The following is a 14,037-nucleotide window of genomic DNA, read 5'->3' as shown; positions in this document are numbered from 1 at the left end:
GTGACACCCTAGCAGTACCAGCTGAACTCGGTTGAGTCCCTTGTCAGGCTGGGAGGAACGTAGAGAGTAGAGGTCCCCTTTTTGTTTTTGTTTCTTTGTTGATGTCGGCTACCCCCCAAAATTGGGGGAAGTGCCTCGGTATATGTATGTATGTATGTATGACCAAAGGAAGCTGCAAGCCAAATTCCACCGTTTCTACCACAACTTAACGATTTCACTAAATCTTTCGACACGTCTGGACCATCCACTGAATACTCTAATTATTCCAGCCAACACATTTTGACCAAATACACACCAATGTCCTTCCTACACACAACTAAAAATAGACAGACAGGGGAAATACGTCACCCTCATAAACTAACTGCCTAAGTCATTTTCTCCACTTGTTGGGAAATTAAAAAGAAAACCTCATTTCCTAATTCTTTATATCATTGTGGTGAGCTTCAATTAACAAATTCTTATTCACAAATTCTTCTATTAAGAATATGTGAATTGAAACTCAAGACAATGATATAAAGAAATAGGAAATGAGGTTTCTTTTTGATTTCCCAACAAGTGGAGAAAATGACTTAGGCAGTTAGTTTATGAGGGTGACGAATAGCTAGTGGGTCTAACCAACTGTTTTCTCTTCAATTTATGTTTTATCTTCTTGATCATCTACCACCACCTCACTCATCATCAGTATCTCCTCCTACTTCCATTGACGCAAAGGGCCTCGATTATATTTCGCCAGTTGTCCCTATCTTGAACTTTCAATTCAATTCTTCTCCATTCATCATCTACTTCGCGCTTCACAGTCCTCAGTCATGTAGGCCTGGGTCTTCCAACTCTTCTAGTTCCTTGTGGAGCCCAGCTGAACGTTAGGTGAACTGATCTCTCTTAGTTATTTTTTTTTTCTGACATAAAATTTAATACAATGAAGGGTAATTCCTTTACGTAACATAATCTACAATAGTATGAGAAACCTTTAATCATTTAAATTTGAATTAGAGGAAAAATCTATTATCAATAATCATAATTATTACGCTTTCTTTATTTTTCACAAGTTGAAAACAATAGAAATTCAGACGCTTTATAGTTCTCAGCCACGAAGACCTGGGTCTTCCAACTCTTCTAGTGCCTTGTGGAGCCCAGCTGAACATTTAGTGAACTAATTTCTCACTCAGTAGAACGAAATCTAATATTCTATCAACTTGTAGTTGTACATGTCCAAATTATTATTATTATTATTATCATTAAATGCTAAGCTACAACCCTAGTTGGAAAAGCAGGATGCTATAAGCCCAGGGGCTCCAACAGGGAAAATAGCCCAGTGAGGAAAGGAAACAGAAAAAAACAAAATATTTCAAGAAGAGTAACATTAAAATAAATAACTGCTATATAAACTATATAAACTTTAACAAAACAAAAGGAAGAGAAACGAGATAGAATAGTGTGCCCGAGTGTACCCTCAGGCAAGAGAACTTTAACCCAAGAGAGTGGAAGACCATGGTACAGAGGCTATGGCACTACCCAAGACTAAAGAACAATGGTTTGATTTTGGAGTGTCCTTCTCCTAAAAGAGCTGCTTACCAAAGCTAAAGAGTCTCTTCTATCCTTAGCAAGAAGAAAGTGGCCACTGAACAATTACAGTGCAGTAACCCCTTGGATGACGAACAATTGTTTGGTAATGATAATGATTTGTTTCTTTCCTCTTACAGTAATTATCATACGTGAAAGTACTATCAACTCCCCCTGTATTCACGTCTTTCTATCATTCACAGGTGCAAACATTCGAGTAGGACATACCTAATAGACCTTTGTGGGGAAAGAATCTTGCTTGATTGTACATTCGGGCACACTATTCTACCGAATTTCTCTTCCTCTTGTTTTGTTAAAGTTTTTATGGTTTATATAGGAATTATTCATTTTAATGTTGTTACTGTTCTTAAAATATTTTTTTCCTTGTTTCCTTTCCTCACTGGGATATTTTCCCTATTGGGGCCCCTGGGCTTATAGCATCCTGCTTTTCCAACTAGGGTTGTAGCTTAGCAAGTAGTAGTACAATACATTACATTATTCAAGACAGAAAGAATGTAAGCGTTCTCAGATATTTTTCGCCATATCTCAGCCACAGTGACTCCAACTTCCCTCCACATACACACACACACACACACACACACACACACACGTTCAGCATTGGGCAAATTGGCCTCACTAAAAAGCCCCCAGGTCTCACCAATCCTCTCATTTTGTAAAATCCACTATGATTAGCCCAAGCATAAAAAAGTACTACGCCGGTACCCAAGAATACTAGAAAAAAAATTAAAAAATTAAGCAATTATTATATCAAATAAGCTTTAGGAGAATAAAAAGAAAAAAAAAATTCATATAAATAAAATTGTGGTTAAAACCACACTTTCCATCGCCCTTACTAATACTTAATTCTCGTAACTATTCCCTACCATGATTAGCTAGCTAACTGTCCTCCCTCTTCTTTCTGGCAGATTTTTTGTCAGCGAAAAAAATTACTTTATAAAATGAAGGACAGTAACTAGAGTACTGCACTCCATTGCATTTCCAGCAATGCCTGCCTTGTGTACCAACCGTGTGTCACTCCGGGGTCACCAATGTGACGGGCCTTAGGGAAAAGGTTGTGACTCAAAGACAATGTGAAAGCAACTTATTTTCCCATTGTCTTTGAGTCACACCAATGTGACGGGCCTTAGGGAAAAGGTTGTGACTCAAAGACAATGTGAAAGCAACTTATTTTCCCATTGTCTTTGAGTCACACCAATGTGACGGGCCTTAGGGAAAAGGCTGTGACTCAAAGACAATGTGAAAGCAACTTATTTTCCCATTGTCTTTGAGTCACACCAATGTGACGGGCCTTAGGGAAAAGGTTGTGACTCAAAGACAATGTGAAAGCAACTTATTTTCCCATTGTCTTTGAGTCACACCAATGTGACGGGCCTTAGGGAAAAGGTTGTGACTCAAAGACAATGTGAAAGCAACTTATTTTCCCATTGTCTTTGAGTCACACCAATGTGACGGGCCTTAGGGAAAAGGCTGTGACTCAAAGACAATGTGAAAGCAACTTATTTTCCCATTGTCTTTGAGTCACACCAATGTGACGGGCCTTAGGGAAAAGGTTGTGACTCAAAGACAATGTGAAAGCAACTTATTTTCCCATTGTCTTTGAGTCACACCAATGTGACGGGCCTTAGGGAAAAGGTTGTGACTCAAAGACAATGTGAAAGCAACTTATTTTCCCATTGTCTTTGAGTCACACCAATGTGACGGGCCTTAGGGAAAAGGCTGTGACTCAAAGACAATGTGAAAGCAACTTGTTTTCCCATTGTCTTTGAGTCACACCAATGTGAAGGGCCTTAGGGAAAAGGTTGTGACTCAAAGACAATGTGAAAGCAACTTGTTTTCCCATTGTCTTTGAGTCACACCAATGTGACGGGCCTTAGGGAAAAGGTTGTGACTCAAAGACAATGTGAAAGCAACTTATTTTCCCATTGTCTTTGAGTCACACCAATGTGACGGGCCTTAGGGAAAAGGTTGTGACTCAAAGACAATGTGAAAGCAACTTATTTTCCCATTGTCTTTGAGTCACACCAATGTGACGGGCCTTAGGGAAAAGGTTGTGACCCAAAGACAATGTGAAAGCAACTTATTTTCCCATTGTCTTTGAGTCACAACCTTTTCCCTAAGGCCCGTAACATTGGTGACCCCGGAGTAACACACGGTTGGTACACTTGTTACCAGGATTACATGTCTCGGGTCACGAGAATCTGATTATATAACCACTGTCTCTCCACAAGCTTCATAATTACAAAACTATTTGTAAGTTACAATGCTCAGTCTCGCGAGAATAATTTTACATATATGAAAGAGCTTGCGTTCATAGTCATAAAAATTTACGCTTATTTGCATTTTTTTGCTTCGTATCCTATAAATATAAAAAGCTATCATATGAGTTATTTATAAATAGAGATTTATTTCTTTAATACACGAGCACAAGAACTATTTAAAGTGGGGTGTAGAGTTGGTAGGGCCTGATATATATATATATATATATATATATATATATATATATATATATATATATATATATATATATATATATATACACACACATATACTGTGTATATATATATATATATATATATATATATATATATACTGAAGTTCGGTTGAATCCATGTAAAAAAAAGTTACATAAGAAAAAATGGTAAAAAAGAAATTCACGGATTGTGAGCAAATCTCCTTAAAGTACGACTTTCATTCTTTCCACTCTTCTCCCCCTTCAGCCATTCCCCTCTTCCTGTGTCCCGTAAGGGACGACGCTATTAAATCGTGACCGAGAATTATATCCTTTTAGCTGACCTAAAAGACAACTCCTCCCAGTAAAAAAAAAAAAAAAAAAAAAAAAAAAAAAAAAAAAAAAAAAAAAAAATTTTTTTTTTTTTAGAAACCTGTGCCCATCCTTACATATCCTTTGGATCCATCTCCGCTGTCGGCTGGACCACAAGACATCAGTTCTCGCATTACAAGAGGCAGAATGATATCGCTGTTTTTCTCTTCATTGTTCTGATGATGAAACTGTCACTCATATAACAGGATTCATGTCACACATCCCTACTTAGAAATGAACTCCTTTTGTTCGGGGTTATTACTCTGACTTGTAAAGCATGCAAAGAACAGTCAGTCAGTCAGTCTCAGTCTCTCTCTCTCTCTCTCTCTCTCTCTCTCTGGGCAGTCATACAAACTATCAGCTCCTATTGATGTTAGGTTTTAGCAATTAATACAGATGCATCAATGTTTAGTTAAATATTTTCCATCATTCATTAATATGCAAAGAAACCCTGAATCAACAGTCTATACCATAAGAAAGTTTAGTATACCGAAGAACAGATGCATATGAAATCCCCCCCCCCCCCCTTTTTTTTTTTTTTTTGCTTTCTCTTAAATACGAAAAATAAATAAAATATTAAGATTCGTAAACACATTTTTTCCTTTCCACGACATCTTTAGTTCCAATACATTCCATGGACTAATGAACTACAATAATGATGTTTGTTTAGCCAGGGGAATCCTCTACATATCTTTAGAGCTTCCATACCTTGAAGGAGAATCTGTTCGTGAAACTTAAGAAAACACTAAATGCACATACATTGGTCAACTTATTTACATTCTGAACTAGAAAAGCCTTCTGAGAGTGCCGACCTCCGCTATGCAGCCTATTTCGGTCGACCTTGACCTAGAAAAGCCTTCTGAGAGTGCTGACCACCGCTATGAAGCTGATTTCTAGTCGACCTTGACCTTTGACCTAGGACTTTCAAAATAAATTGAATATCTTCCACGTCTCAACATAACAATTCATTCCTGAAAATTTCACTACACTATGAGTAAAATTGTGGCCAGGAAGTTGTTCACAAACAAACAGACAAATACAGACAAAAACATAACCTCCTCACAACTTCGTTGGCGATGGTAATAATGTATTTCACCATATCCTAGTTGTCTATATACTACAGTGCACATTGACTTCTTCTAAATGCTACAACATTCTTTAAATCAACATAATTATTAGTTACTTCCTAGCTTCGATTATGCAATGCATTAAATAGACATTTATCAAAAGTAATATACATGCATATAATATATATATATATATATTTATATATATACATATATATATACATATATATATATAAATATATACTGTATATATGTATATGTATATATATATACACACATATACGCACACACACACACACACACATATATATATATATATATATATATATATATATATATATATATATATATATATATATATATAATTTAGTGTCCATATTTCATAGAAATACAGTATTTTAGAGAAGAAAAAAATTTGACCCGCATATAACCTCTGAAAACGTCAATTGACATAATACTATATATCGGTTAAAGAGAGAGAGAGAGAGAGAGAGAGAGAGAGAGAGAGAGAGAGAGAGAGAGAGAGAGAGAGAGAGAGAGAGTATTACCTCTGCAGCAGTCACTCCCATGTACCCGCCATAACCTGTTGAGGAAGGCTCGGGTGACATAAATATAAAAGATCTCTTTTATTTGTAAGTTGCGTCTATGTCAGGCCAGATAAGAGCAGCCAGCGTTTCGGGTTTCCCTTTATCTATGGGATCAAGGGTTTTGAGATAAGACTGGATATAGGTAATCTTTAATGATGAAATGGGCTAAGGTATACTGTGTATTCCTACAATAACTGAATAGAAGTTAGGACCTACAATAAGAATATGACGATACACATCCTTACAATAACTGAATAGAGGTTAGGAACTACAATAAGAATATGATGTACTAACTCTCTCTCTCTCTCTCTCTCTCTCTCTCTCTCTCTCTCTCTCTCTCTCTCTCTCTCTCTCTCTATATATATATATATATATATATACACATACACTTTATATCTTTATATATATATATACTTATCTATCTACCTATATATATATATATATAAATATAAATATATATATATATATATATATATATATATATATATATATATATATATATATATATAAAGACCATAAAGCGACGCAAGTGGAAGAACATGTCAGGCCTTTGTTCTGCCATGGACTAGTAACGGCTGATGATGATGATGGATATATATATATATATATATAATCATATATATATATATATATATATATATAAACATCAGAACAGTATTTCATGGAATTATGCTAAATTACTACGGCTCGCTTTTAAAGTGAATATCATCATCACTTTCAATGAGCTGGAAAGTCTAAAAATCTATTCATAATATTCAGGGGAAGGAAGAAATAACGATGGATTGATGGACGAACTAAGAATATTTGCGGGTATAGACTACCAGTTTATACCCGTCTATAGGACCATAAACAGTAGGGAGTGGAAGGACAAGTCTGAGGACCTTGTCCTGCAGTGGATTATAATTGGCTTATGATGATGATCACCTATGCATATATATCATATATATAGAGTACCGTATGTACATATATATATATATATATATATATATATATATATATATATATATATATATATATATATATACATATATATCCAGACATCCGAAAGACTGAAGATATTAAGGCTTTCAAGAGCAAACTTGTTCTCTGGGGGCTTCGATAGTGTGGATTTGACAATAAACGCGCAATATGCAGTGTGAACTGTTGAATGCTTTGGAGCGAACATGATAAAATGACTGTGGAAGTCCTATAGAGAGCCGGGTTCCCCTGCTGTATAGGACCAGAAAAGCAGTCCTTAAAGTGAGTGCATACATATATACATGCATGAACACACACACACATACATACATATATATACATATATATATATATATATATATATATATATATATATATATATATATATATTCAAATAAGCCATATATATTTTTAATACATTAATGTCTGGATTCTCTTAACGACCTTGTCTTTGTGTGATTTCGCCTGGGGCTCTGATCCCCAGGTCGTTAAGAGAATCCAGACATTAATGTATCAAAAATATATATGGCTTATTTGAATATGAAAAACACGTCGAAATGTGCAAAATTTATCATTATATATATATATATATATATATATATATATATATATATATAGTTTTCAATTTCAAGAAAGGTCGCCCGAACAGCAGCACTATCAACAAAAGAAAATGATGAAGTGAGCATTAACAAGAGCCCTTAACTCCGTTTTACTAAAACATACAGTATGTTCAACTGAACGTCACAACAAAGAAAGAAAACACAGGTTACAAACTATGTTTTACATTAACCTGTTCAAAGGCAGAAATGCATTCTGCTTGAAACGTCCGGTGAAAAGTGGTTCATTCAATTTAAATTCATCTGCATATTTAAATATCATCTCTGACTTTTAAATTTACAACAACAACGATTTATGCTACAAATGTTTGTGGTAACTGAATCATTCCCTTCGTAATAAGTTTTTTATAGTTTATATAGAAAATATTGATTTTAATGTTATTACTGTTCTTAGAATATTTTATTTTTCCTTGTTTCCTTTCCTCACTGGGCTACTCTCCCTGTTGGGGCTCCTGGGCTTATAGTATCCTGCTTTTCCAACTAGGGTTGTAGCTTAGCAAGTAATAATAATAATAACAATAATAATAATAGTTACTAATTCAGTAACAAAAGTAATAACAATAATAAAAAAGATAAAAATATTGTTTTCTAATTGATATTTTGTGAGGTATATTAACATAATAATAAAGGCAGTGACTCAAGAGGACATAAAATTGATAGTAATTTCCATATTCCATGGTAACTGATGTATTGCGAATGAAACTCCCGTGTAGAAAACTTCCACAATCTTAGAAGTTTCATGCTCATGAAACTTGTAGGCAGTGTATCCAGTAACCGTGGCCCCCTTCTCCTTCTAAACTGTCTCATCTCTTATCTTATTAGAATTAGTATCACTTTCTTTCCCATACCTATTCCATAGCACACATTAAGTGCTTTTAAGTTGCTTTTATACATTCTCTTCACAAACTTAACTCCCATTCCCTTCCACGTGAGGAAAATGTCTCAAAATATAATAATCTATCTATTAAATTTTGTTATGCCTATTAAAAATCCATCTCAACATCTCATTTTTCACTGAGCAAATAGCTAATCATAAAAACTGACTAATCAATCCCTTAAAAAACTCAAATAATGGCTTACAGCCTTACTCAGACACTCCAAATCACTTTTTAATCTTTTTCCACGCAACCTGCTACCTGCTTTACTTCAACTATATACTCTGTGACTCGCCTCCTTTCATTATACCATCAGCCTTAATATTTAGCTAAAATAGCCTGTATGAATCAACCGCTTATATTTTCTAACATCCACACCAGCAATCAATGTTCCATCTAACTGGTTTTCAATTCCTAACTTTAATTTTGCTCACATTTACTTGAAAATTCTTTCACTGGTCTTTGCAGTTTCTCGTCTCTCTTACAATGTGTATTGGATCACTTGCAAACATCACCCATTTTCCTATAAAACAAGTTTTCATTTATCATTTTACTAATATTCACCCTACTCACTCCATAATGATATTAAAACAATAAGAAGACAACATAGTCCTATTAGACATCCATTTTCATAATCAAGGAGCCACCTTCGTGTCTTATTATCATATAGGCCTAAGTTTAATTTTCATTTAGAAAATTAAAAGCTTAAAATCACCTTCAATGCCAACTAAACCATAAGATTTCATTAGTGCAAGTATGAAAAATGCAGTTCTTTCCCCTTTGATTTCAAATTTCTCACATACCCAAATCCTGATAAACACTTTATATCACACTCATCTCATTTTGTAACCCCGCCCCCCCCCCCCCCACTACTTTACTTTACGGGTTTATTTCTCGCCCTCCATCAAACACTAAAGGTCTGTTCAGGCGGGCCTTGGTGTGTGAAAAAATAATTTCTTTCCAGTTAATATTTTGCTCTGTATCGTTATCAGTTATTTCGCTAGCATTTGTATTCAGGCTTAATAGTTTTCAGGTCACTATTATAACACTTTCTAAAAAGATAAGTCTTCAGGTTTTTCTTGAAAGCTCTTACCTCTAAATCTTCCATAATTTGATTTATTACAGCATCTCAAGATTACTCCAACGATGCAACATCCCCACCATACCAAGTAAGCCTAATGTTTAACAGTTATATATCTTAAATTCACAAGTATCCAATTTTCCATCACAGGAAGAATCACTCTGTTCATCTATTCCCAAATCCAGATATAACTTATATACAACTCAATCTCTAACTGATATATTCACCAACTTTCTCTTACACCTACTCTGTACTTACCAGACAATGTCTCTTCTTAGACCTTTCTTCTAACCTAAATTATCTAGTTTGTGACAGATATTCTTTTCCTAATTTCTTTTCTTTACTTAGAAACTTTTGTTAGAAACCATGTACGTGTAACAGTCAAAGAAACTTCTCAAAAGAATTTCTATGGCTAAAATTAGTGCGTGGTGCAAATTATGGGGCATGAAGTTGAACCCTAGCAAAACTCAAAGTATGATTGCAAGTAGATCGAGGACAGTGGCTCCTTAATATAGGCCTATAGATCTATAGCTAAAATTAGTGCGTGAGGGAAATTATGGGGCATGAAGTTGAACCCTAGCTCAACTCAAACTACAGTATGAATGTGAGTAGGTCGAGGACAGTGGCTCCTTAATATAGGCCTACAGATCTATAGCTAAAATTACCGGGTCTTACACAAGGTAAGGCAATCTATACAGACAGACAGACAGTGTATTTTGCAAATTATGGGGCATGAAGTTGAACCCTAGCAAAACTCAAACTACAGTAAGATTGTAAGTAGATCGAGGACAGTGGCTCCTTAACATAGGTCTACAGATATCTGAATTGATAATATTTCTTCAACTCGATTGCTCTCCTGTCTGGTCTTCACCCGCTGAATCTCATCTCAATTTGTTGTTAAAAAGAAATAAATAAAAATAAACAACCTTACTGTTCATTAAATTTCTTATTCTTGATCTAGATATTAATCTCAGGCTCAGTTTTCCAGTTTTTTATGCATATTCCATAAGATTATATATATATATATATATATATATATATATATATATATATATATATATATATATATATATATATATATATATATATAATTCTGACCATCCTTTGCATTCAGATCTTCCCAGACTGCACCGTTCTGTATGTAGTACTAGGTATGCAGTTAACTCTGACAGCCATGCCTTCTCCATCATAAGTCTCAATACTGCAAAGTATTCTAGAAGTTTTCTTCCAGTTGTGACCAGATTGTGGAACGATCTTCCTAATTGGGCAGTTAAATCGGTGAAACTTCATGAGTTCAAACTTGCAGTAAATGTTTTTATGTCGAAAAGACTGACGCAAGTCTCTCTTCATACTAATGACATATCTATTTTAACGTTAGCATTGATCTTAAAACATTGTATATCAATTATTCATTACTTCTCATGTAGTTTATCTATTTCCTTTCCTCATTGGGCTATTTTCCCTGTTGGAGCTCATGAGCTTTTAAAACTAGGGCTGCATGTAGCTCAGCTGATAATAATAACAATAATAATAATAATAATAATAATACCGTTTAGGCTTGAGGTATGGACTAGGGTGATGGGTGCCAGACATTTGGATCAGTTTTATAGCCTATTCTTTTAACAACCTCGCTTGGAATGAAGTAAACGGAGTGATTTTCAGATATATATATATATATATATATATATATATATATATATATATATATATATATATACACACACTAAAGAAAAAGTGCAATTAATTGATCTCGTTGTAGAGCAGAAATCAACACCCCCAACCCAAAAACCTTAAAATTCATAAGGAGGATTCGAAGACAATCATTTTATACATATCAGACACACACAATATTAATATATATATATATACATATATATACATATATATATATATATATATATATATATATATATATATATATATATATATGTGTGTGTGTGTGTGTGTGTGCCTAGAATAGCGTTATGTGACCACAATGATAGCATAGCATAAGTAGGCCTACATCAGCCCTCATACACGAACTTATTCACGAACACATACGTCCAAACATCATCAAATAAGAATGAATATGCATAAACAAAAAACATACGAAGAAATGCCATAACAATTAAAGAACCACCAAAAAAAAAATTAAACGGAATCATGAGTCTAAAGTAACAATTTAAGTCTTGTGCTTATATCAAACAGGTCAGCTTAACCGCAGCGCAATATCAAGACACAAAAATAGGAACGTTCCAAAAATTTGACCTAAATCTTTATATAAGAAATACGAAAGGATTATAATGGGGAAATAAGCGTCCGGTAATTAATAGGCATAAAATCCTAGCACGCTCAGTAAGAACATTCAAACTAAACTGGAAGATGTTGAATGTAGGTTGATGTTTGACATTTTAATAATATATATATATATATATATATATATATATATATATATATATACATATATAATATATATATATATACATATATATACATACATATACATACATATATATGCATATATATATATATACATACATATATATGTATATATATAAATATATATATATATATATATATATATATATATATATATATATATATATATATATATATATATATATATATATATATATGAGAAAAAAAGCTTTCCATCGCTTTATTCGATCTTTGAATGATATCCCTTGTCTTCCCGAATGCATTAAAGCAATATTAAGTCCCACTGATTCGTGTCTTTACTGTAATTCAACTCCAAGCAAACTCTACAGTGAAGTTGGAAATTAACCAATCACTTTAACAGACATTTGAATCCCACACGCCACTGCGAGGGTTAATTTGACGTGCTAAATTAAAAGGGGGGTATGTAGGGTGTGGTGTATTCGGCCTAGGGACTCCCTCCGGAGCCCCTACCGTCTTAGCTACACAACAGACCCTTCTCTAGGTCAACGAAATCATTTGCAACACTAATATTCATCTGCATTATGCCTTTCAGCTATAAACTCCAAGATACGTTTATTAATTGTTATTACATCCCAATTTTATCGAGTGCAATCTATGCTTGGTATTTCCCAATAGCTTGGCTACTTAAATGCTCAAATGGTTAGCTTTAGGCTTAATTTTTCCTATAAAAATAAAATAGCAATCTTTAGATTTATATACTGAAGTGTTTATTCTTATGAAGAACTGGTGAATACTACATATTTTTAATTGTCATACTTACAATCCAATTCAAATAATTGTTAAACCACAAGTTCCACAACCACATAATGCATAGACCAAGTTGTAAATTTAATTTCCCCTGGTAACTTCAGAAGCCCAAACAAACCTTTCCCCAGGAGATTTATATAAAATTTATTCCTTACCTTGAAAAACAGCTTCGAAAGGTAGTTTATCCGGGTTACTTTTGGTGGGTTTTTCGGCCGACACCAGCGCCATCATGCCGATGGCGACCGTAACCCACAACATCCTAGCTTTCCAGTCGACTCTGGCCAGCATGGTGGTGTCTCTTTACACCGCCTTCTCGTTTTTAGTCTCCTGTGTTTTATTCCCCCTTTTCAAGGTATATATCACTCCTAGTAACACATGACACACTTCCAGCCCACCAACCACCACACGGGTCTTGCTAGGGGGGAAGGGGATGGCAGGCGTTTGGATGAGGGGAGAGAGGAGAGAGAGAGAGAGCTTTCTCGGGCGTGACCTATCCCGACCCCTCGGACTACCACCACCGACCTACCAACCACCGCTCACTGTTACAGAAGGAAACCCCCGCTTTTCTTAAATCTTCCTATTGCTTCAAAACCTTACAATGAATCACAAAATTTGAATTACGTTACCAACGGCAACAAGATAGCAAAGGGGGGCTTTCGTTTCAACAACGCCAACCAGTAACAATTCACCAATATTTGGGTTAGCTGTTTACGCGAATGCAACGATTACCGAGGAAATGAATTCTACACAACGAACCGGTACAATTGGGATGTTGCTCTAGGTCTCCCGTTGATGACGAATTGGCAATACTATCACCGAATATCCAGGGTTCGTTCTGTTATTAGGCAATGCAGGTGCACAAGCGTCGTACCACTTATGAGGCTCTCACGCGAGACACTGGGCTCTTCTTCATCGAGTCGTTGCCTAGTTTACAATATCGAATTGATTGACGCCGGCACTCCAGCGGAGAGTATCGTACGTCTCCTGGGCAACTTACAATTTTTGCCTAAAGATTTTTCTTTCGTTTGTGCTCCTTATTTAAATATTCTTTTAGAATCAGTAGCTTACACAAAATCATTTATATGCAGTAATGAACGTATCGTATATTATAGTTTTACTAAACTACTCCTATTTCATATGTACCACAGCCTTACTCAAAATACTTGAATCATATGTTGGTCTTAAAAATTAAAGAAAAAGTTTATCATAACCCACTAGGTTTTTAAACCTGATTTAATTAATGGAATTTGACAGAATAACTCGGT

At 34.7% G+C, this 14,037-nt stretch overlaps 1 protein-coding gene across 1 annotated transcript in view; it reads right to left on the bottom strand.

The window, feature by feature from the left end:
* Positions 1-13,708, bottom strand: part of LOC137649480 (pikachurin-like) — a 494,589-nt gene extending 480,881 nt beyond the window's left edge. Inside the window, exon 1 of the mRNA XM_068382464.1 lies at positions 12,928-13,708. Coding sequence (XP_068238565.1) covers positions 12,928-13,060 — 133 coding nt within the window. The 5' untranslated portion in view covers positions 13,061-13,708. The remainder of the gene's footprint in view (positions 1-12,927) is intronic.
* Between the last annotated feature and the right edge of the window lie 329 nt (positions 13,709-14,037).

Source organism: Palaemon carinicauda, chromosome 11, assembly GCF_036898095.1.
Source record: "Palaemon carinicauda isolate YSFRI2023 chromosome 11, ASM3689809v2, whole genome shotgun sequence".
Classification (NCBI taxonomy): Eukaryota; Metazoa; Arthropoda; class Malacostraca; order Decapoda; family Palaemonidae; genus Palaemon; species Palaemon carinicauda.
Note: the sequence above shows the minus strand (reverse complement) of the source record. Positions and strands in the feature narration are given on the sequence as shown.